We start from the raw sequence: 8,380 nt of genomic DNA on the forward strand, positions 1-8,380 counted from the left end.
CAGTGCTGGGATACTTGGTGTGTCTGCAGTGCTGGGTTGTCTGAGCATGAGGATGGGGGACCTGTGGGTCTGAAGGACATTCATAGGATCTAATGATTTGGGCATGACAAATCACTTTTGTTTTCTTACCTAATTATCAACACTACTTTCAAGCACAATCTTTCTATAGGTGTGAAGGTGAAATTACACCAAGGAGCTTCCCAAGCTTCACTGGCTAATTCAATGTTAGTATTCAGGTCCACCCACCTAAGAGGAAGAGCAGATGGAGGCTAATTTTTTTTCAATCAACAAATTCTTAGTAACTGAAGCTTAAAAATTTTAGAAGGCCGGAATGCTGAACATCTGTTAATGTAAATAACTATTTCTAGTAAAATGTGTTTGACGTTTCCTTATTAGAAAAATCACTGGTAAAACCATAGACTGTGAACTACTGTGTTTAATCCCAGAAAAACTGTTCCTAGAAAAGAAAAGGAAAGTACAGGGTTAGCTGCTTAAAATAATTTGCCCCCTTATAAAATAAGTTAACAGATTGATGGCTTCCTTTACACAGTACATTTTCAAGTTAAAAGTCTTGAGGCTTTACAGATGAAAAGCTCCAAAGTTTTTCTTAAATTATCATATACATTATTATTAATGAGTACCCTTCATATAAATGCTTTCCCTTATATGTAGAGGGAAGGAAGAAATATTTTCAAGTATAAACATATACATATCTTATCATAAAAACAAGATATCAAACTACATAACTTTATACAATTGTAATTGCATTGTAATAGATTAAAATATAGCTGGAGATTACTGGACAGTTCCTCAAATCCCACACTTGGAAGACTGAAGCAGGATGGCAAATTTAAATCTAGCCAGCGCTGTGTGACAAATTTAAGGCCAGCTTTTATATTCGAGACCATAAATACAAATAAATAAACATGTATTAAATAAGTATGTTAATATATAATTTCTGAATATCTTTTTGCCAGAATTTATATACAATCTTTATGCCTATTATACAAAATTGCCCAAAACAAGATGACTGCATTGTTAAGAAGTATGGCTTTAGGGTAATTTATAAACTAAAATCCAAAAGAAATTAGTTTCTCTTTAGAGAATATAAGGAAAAAATGTATAATCAATTCAATTCTACAATAAATATATATAAAGTTGTTAATTGCAGTTTAGTTGGGTTATCCATAGTTGAATTTTGACTTTAGTTTAAATAAATAAAATAATTATAGTGGAAGAGACGCTAATTTCCACTGTTGCCCTTTCTAATGTGTTTATTTTATTCACTTAGATGATATTGGAGCAATTCCAATAAAGCATTTTCCAAAGCACGTGGCAGACTTACATGCAAGTAATGGGTTCACTGAAGAATTTGAGGTATGATTTAAGTATATCTGTTCTACTAATATCAAATGTAATAAATGTCAACAACTCAGCACAAAGCTATTTCATGATGTAAAGACACTGAAACCACTTTTGTTTCTAGGAAAAATATGATGTCCATTTCACAATTACATGTGTGCTTAGGAGTGTGTTTTGGTTGGGATATAACTTAGAGGCTTGGCTTTCTGTTTTAAACGTGAGCATGCACTAGTAAAAGAAACCAACATAAACGTAAATCCTCTCCCATTAGGTACATATTGGTTACATTCTTTTCTTAAAACCTAAATAAGTCATAGTGATTTCTTTCCTAAGTTACTTAAAGTATACTAAATTACTAATCCTGATGATTCTCAGAAAAAAAATGTATAAAGCCTACACCAACAGAAACTCAGAGAAGCATTTAGAAACTTTGGTTGCACAGGCAAAACTCACATGCAGTTTCCAAGAAGACATACATTTCTAAAATCATTGGAACTTTATAATCAATAAAATATTTTCTAATGACACTGTTAAGTGTTCTTAGAAGAGTGGAAAAATATACAGCAAGTGTGTCATGCCCACTGACCTGTCCTTTAACCATGCTTCTCAAAATAAGGAGTCACATGTGCCAGGTTAAATAATAAAGACCACACACACACACACACACACACACACACACACACACACACACACACACACACACACACTGAGTAGCCGTCTCTGAGGGTTATACAAGTGACTGGCCAGGGACGTCATAGTCAAGATTTATTCAACTCCAGAATTTATTATATGGGATCATAGAAAAATAACTGATACAATTAAACTTCATAGAAATGAAGTAACAACTGATAAATAGTAAAAGTGGTATCTCATATCCTCTCCATGAACATTAACATCAGTAAGCTGTGGTCAGCCTCTCCTACCCACCACCCAGTCAACCCAGCTAAGCACCACCACACTATATATTACCTTCTTCACTCCCTACCGCCTCAATATTCCCTAGAACTCTCTCTCTCTCCTTAAAGGTTTTAGAGCTCTGGCCCCGATCTCAGGATTTATTGTCCCTTCATCTACTCTCTGTGTTCCCAACCACTTCTTACACCCAACAACAACTTCCTAGGAGTCCTGTCAATCAAGAGATAGGTAGGGAAAGAACCAGCCACAGATTAGAAAGCTTTCAGAAGAATAGAAGTGAAATGTGCTATAGCATAACGAATCTCACATTTGCTTTCTTAGTGTTATTAGCTGGAGGTTCCTGAGAGTACAGTATTGCTACAGTGTTGGCTGTGCTGTTAACGACACTTCCGCCTGTTGGAAAGCATCAGGCTATCATCAAACAGGGCTATAATCCAACAAGGGGAAATGGGCAAAAGGTGGCGGTAACGTTCTGCATGCACACACACACAAGCAAATCCTAAGCCAAAAAGAAAGATTTATAGTTAAAATTGTCTCAAGAACAGTCACTGATTCACACCTATCAAGCAAATCCTGAAATTATTAAACGGTCGATACATAGGATTAAATCAATCTAATAGCCACATTTCTACTCAAATATTTCTCTTAATTCCATTGTTTTTTTTTTTTAACTAAGTCTGATTTAAGAAAACTTCTCATTAACTGAATAATTACCTTAATGACTAATAATGCTACACCTTTTAAGTGGTTCATATATTAGACTGTTTTTAGTCATTCAGAAAGTCTTGTGGTCAAAGAGGCCTTCAGAGCTCTAACAGGGAGGGGTTGGAGTACTTGCTGGAGGTTAGTTTCATAATTGGGTTTTACGGTGTCTGAAATTACAAGGCTTTGGTTTTATTATCTTGGTTCTAAATATTAATGAATCATAAACTGTTTAGATAGGAAACACTTCTAGACAAGCCTTTAATCCATTTTAATAGAAAGTTAGCCAAACTGTTTTTGCAACACTCATTAAACTTTTTTTTAATGATCCTATTAGTTAAATCTATACAAAGTAATGCTTTGTAAGTTTTATTTCAAAATGATGGTGTTCTTTAATCACAGATTAAGACTCTTTTAGGAGTAGGTGATGTTTTGAAAACCCTAAATCTGTTATAAACCACCTAACAGGAAGCTATTTATTCCATAAAATAACTCAAAAATGTATCACTAATTCGGAGTTTCAAATAGTGCTATTGAGGTCATTTCAAACTACCTTTGTATGTAAGCCAATCCAATTACTATGACAGAATGGGTCATGGACTATGTGGTTCTTATTAGCATTTTAAATATTCATCATTCTACATCCACATCCCCATTTAAACATGCTGGTTTTATTCATTTACATAATTAAGGTTCCAAATTATGTGGCATTTTGATTTGCGTGCAACTGTTTGAAACATTCTGTTGTGTTAGTATATGACAAATGTATTTATTGCATGATCATAGTTTTCCATTGTAAACCTAATATGAACACTTTCTTTTCTCATTTGTCGTGTGCTGTGGAATGTGATTTCTTTACTTTTTTGGCATTCATTTCCTCATTAGACACTGAAAGAGTTTTACCAGGTAAGGCATTATTTCACTGCATTTCCTCTTAGCCAAGAAGTAGTTGTAACATGTAAATATGTTATATATATATATATATATATATATATATATATATATATTCATTTTTTTGCTAGACCATTTTATTTGTTCTGTCTTCCTCATATTTAAAGGCACTTGTTTTGAAAGAATTTGTCTTAAAAGGCAATGCATGCCCTTTTTTTGCAGGAAGTGCAGAGCTGTACTGTGGACTTAGGTATCACAGCAGACAGCTCCAATCACCCAGACAACAAGCACAAGAACAGATACGTCAATATCGTAGCCTGTAAGTATGTTCTTAACTCAGCGGACTGCAGCCGCATCATTGCTGTCCTGTCAACTGGGGTCCTTGTGCTGTCTGCCAATGGATTCAGTGGGGTTGTCTCAAGGCCTGTGTGATCAGGGAGACTCTTCTCCCTGCTAACACCAGCATCACAGTAGGGTCACTTCTGCACATGCTATCATCAGTGCCATTGGTTTCTTTTATACAGAAGGATCCTTCCTTCAGGCCTCATAGTCTGTATTTCTCTACTGTGGTTTCAGCCATTGTTTATAGTTCACAGTCCAACTTCTACTGAGTATCTGCTTATTCTTCATGAATTTATTGCCCAGCTAAGATTCTCTGGGCTTCTTCTTTCTACTCCTACCTGTGCTTGCTTCCAGCCTTTCTTGGGATTCTTCTTTCTGGGGCTTTTGGACTGGATCTGTTGAAGAGCCTCTTTGCATCCCCCACTCCCCCCCCCCCACACACATACACATTTTCTTAGCTGCGTTCTTCTTCATCCTTGTGCAGCGCTGGAGCGTCCATCATTTATGCAGTTTGTTGTCTATCTTCCTTCTATTGCAGTCTTTCTTGACTAGAATAGGATAGGATAGGATAGGATAGGATAGGATAGGATAGGATAGAATAGAATAGAATAGAATAGAATAGAATAGAATAGAATAGAATAGAATAGAATAGAATAGAATAGAAAGCAGAAACTATCAGATCAAATTCGAACAAGATGAAACAACAGAAGGGAAAAAGCCCAAGAGAAGCCACAAGAATCAGAGACCCACTTACCCCCACACTCAGGAGTCTCATTAGAAACACTAAACTGGAAGCAATGATATACATACCGAGGCTGTATCAGTCTTGTGAGTCCACGAGTTTTGCTCAGTTGATTTAGACAACTTATTCACCTAGCATCCTCTATCCCCTCTGGTTCTTACATTCTTTCTGCCTTCTCTTTCGTGGGGTTTTCTGAGCTCTGAGGGAAGGGATTTGATGAGGACATCTCATTTAAAGCTGAGTGCTCTAAAGTGTCTGTCTCTGTCTCTGTCTCTGTCTCTCTGTCTCTGTCTCTGTCTCTCTCTGTCTCTCTCTGTCTCTGTCTCTGTCTCTGTCTCTCTCTCTCTGTCTCTCTCTCTCTCNGTGTGTGTGTGTGTGTGTGTGTGTGTGTGTGTGTGTGTGTGTGTGTGTAGTGTGTAGTGTGTGGGCTATAGGTGTCTCTGTATTTGTCCCTGCCCGCAGCAGGAGGAAGCTTCTCTAATGCTGCCTGAATGGGGCACTAATCTATGAATATAGCAGTATGTCATTAGGAGCCATTTTATTACTACTTTTTTTTTAAAAAGATCGATAGAATTTGGTTTTGCTCTAGGTCTCTGAGCTCTCTAGCATCTGGCTCTTGGTCATCTCAGCAGTGTTTGGTATGGGTTCCATCTCACGGATTCGCCTTAGGTCAAATCAGACATTGGTTGGTTACTCCCACAAGCCTTGTGCCACCATTGCCCTAATATATTTTGCAAGCAGGACAACATTGTAGGTCAAAGGCTTTGAGGCTGGGTTGGTGTGTATGGTTTGTTTTTGGTAGCCTGCAGATTATGCCCTCAATATCTTGAAATCTGACTTCATGTTCCTTCCTCCCTCCCTCTGAGAAAAAAAAGAAAGGCAAACTCTTCTATCCTTTCTTCTGTGATCATTGAGTGGCTTCTTAACAAATGCATTACCAGAAGGTCGCTTGAATTCTGGTTCTAGTCCAGCTGTGGGAGCATACAGAGCTGCATCTTCCTCCCTTTAATGATTGTCTTCTCTCCAGCCGTCTGCATTGATGCTGCCCTCCTTGCCATTTGGTTCACATCAGCATTTACTATTTAGCAGATGCTTCTATAGACGGCAGATTTGTTTCTTCACCTGAGCCATTTATCCCAGTTATGTTAAGCGGCGGAGTTTTCGTTAGCATTGTAAATACTACTTTTTTACTTTCCTGCTGAAAACAACCTGGAAAAATAGGTATGAACTATTTTAGAAGTGAAATAAGACATCCAGACCCCGTCTGTACTCCTGTAGCCTGCTACTGTTGGATGGATGAATGGACCTGCTGTCCTTTGGTCAGCATCTACATCCTTATCCTTGTTTGTAACCCTTCACAGATACCCCGAAGGCTCCTTCTGCTTCCTTCACGGCTTCCTCTTCCACCTTGCTGATCAGAGGGCGTCTGCTGCGTCCTTCCACAGCTTTGTTATGCTCCCACCACACTTGTCTCATCTGGAACTCCACTGTTCCCAGTCCACACTGTGCTTCTCTCTCTTCTGACTTGTACCTCACTTCCTGGATAGCTTAGTCTCACTGCATTAGAAACTTCCTTAAATTGGAGATCATTGCCCATCTGTCTTTGTTATCTTTGTCAAGTCAATGTGCCCCAATAAAGTAGGTTATTTTTGTTGTTTAATTTTATGATAAAATTATGATATAAATGTAGAAGACCTTCATTATGAAGAGCAATCTGTACTTTAGTGAAATATATTCTCTTTTTGTTCCAGATGATCATAGCAGGGTTAAGCTCACACAACTTGCTGAAAAAGATGGAAAGCTGACTGATTACATCAATGCCAATTATGTTGATGTAAGCATTTTTATGGGAAGTTTGTAAAGCCCTGTATGTGTTATGCCATAAGGATGTCTATATACCATTGTATAATAAATACTATCTGACATATAATGAAAATGCAAACAATGAATAAACTGTAGGAGATCCTGTGACTACAGGACTTTGGATTAAATAATACTGTTCTTATTTTATAAGAGAGAGAGGGAATTCAGGTTAAAATGTATGTTCTGGATAGACTATGGATATTCTAATAGACTGATACCTCCACAAATGAGAGGGTATCGGCCCAGTACTTAATTAAATTTTCCTGGCAGTGTTATATATAGCACAGAAAATAAATAAATCTAAACTGAAATTTTCCCATGGTAGTACTGAACAAAATGCAAATGATATTATAAAGCCAGTATTGAGCCTCTATTGTTTTAGATGACTTCATGACATCAGCTTTGTTGCATTCTTTAGAACTGTAGAATATGTACAATTTAATTTCCCCGATGTGATTGACTGACTGTCAGCAGAATTCTGTCATTTCCCTGGTTCCTGGTCTAACAGTCAGCGTTTGAGTTAATTCTACCTTCCACACTGAGTTCAGAGAAGTGAGTTCCCACCAATAGAATGTTCATTATGAGAGCCTCCACTTCCTGTTCCCAGAGGGAGCCATTTGTGTGCCAAAAGAATGTAGACTTGGGAGGTACAAACACTTCAAATTCCATCTCTGCCACTGGCTAGTGATAATATTAGGTAGTCATTTAACTCCTCAGCACTAGGTGGAGAATGATGCTTTCATTTTGTAGAGATGATGGGTTAGAACAGTGTTTGCAAAGTGTAAGCCCAGCACTGTTTGCTCCTTAAGAGAACAGCTGGTAATGGTTAGTCAGGCTCGGTGTCCCCAAGGAAAGGAAAGAGCCCATAATTCTAACACTTTCTTAACTCTAGACAACTGAGCTTCATTGACTGAAAAACGTTTCAAAATAACACAATTAAGGACAAGACTTGAAGTACAGTAAATAAATACTTTTGGGCCAAATGCATCTGGAGCAAGATGCAAGCCTGTGGTCATCTCAAAGATAACTCAGTATTTTATACAAAAGTTAAAGTCGAAGGCAAATTGCTGTCTTCACAGTGCTATCGTTCTACTGTTATGCAAGTTCTTTGGGCAATTTTCTGATATTGAAAAGTGGGTGCTGATGTTAAAGTCCAGTTTTAAATAAGCATGTGATTCAGGTACCAAGACACACTTGTGACTTCTTTCTTCAGGGTTACAACAAGCCAAAGGCTTACATTGCTGCCCAGGGTCCACTGAAGTCCACAGCAGAAGACTTCTGGAGAATGATCTGGGAGCATAATGTGGAAGTCATCGTCATGATCACAAACCTCGTGGAGAAAGGAAGAGTACGTAGTCATCAGTCAGGACATGTCTGATATCAGCTAGGGCTGTTTTTAATTAGCTCATTTTGTTTTGTTTCATTTTCTGAGACAGGGTCTCATGTAACCTACACTTACTGTAAACTCTCTACAATGTTGATTTTGATTTTCTAATCACACTGCCTCTGCCTCTGCCTCTGCCTCTGCCTCTGCCTCTGCCTCTGCCTCTGCCTCTGCCTCTG

General features: G+C 37.8%; 1 protein-coding gene across 4 annotated transcripts in view; it reads left to right on the top strand.

The window, feature by feature from the left end:
• Positions 1-8,380, top strand: part of Ptprz1 (protein tyrosine phosphatase receptor type Z1) — a 180,066-nt gene that overhangs the window by 146,337 nt on the left and 25,349 nt on the right. For 2 of the 4 annotated variants that reach the window (XM_021191650.2, XM_021191651.1), the window contains exons 15-19: positions 1,292-1,377; positions 3,865-3,885; positions 4,093-4,189; positions 6,706-6,788; positions 8,031-8,165. In XM_021191650.2, the coding sequence (XP_021047309.1) occupies positions 1,292-1,377; positions 3,865-3,885; positions 4,093-4,189; positions 6,706-6,788; positions 8,031-8,165 (422 nt within the window). The remainder of the gene's footprint in view (positions 1-1,291; positions 1,378-3,864; positions 3,886-4,092; positions 4,190-6,705; positions 6,789-8,030; positions 8,166-8,380) is intronic. The other 2 variants (XM_029534829.1, XM_029534828.1) reach the window with 1 other exon arrangement.

Source organism: Mus pahari, chromosome 2, assembly GCF_900095145.1.
Source record: "Mus pahari chromosome 2, PAHARI_EIJ_v1.1, whole genome shotgun sequence".
Taxonomy (NCBI): Eukaryota; Metazoa; Chordata; class Mammalia; order Rodentia; family Muridae; genus Mus; species Mus pahari.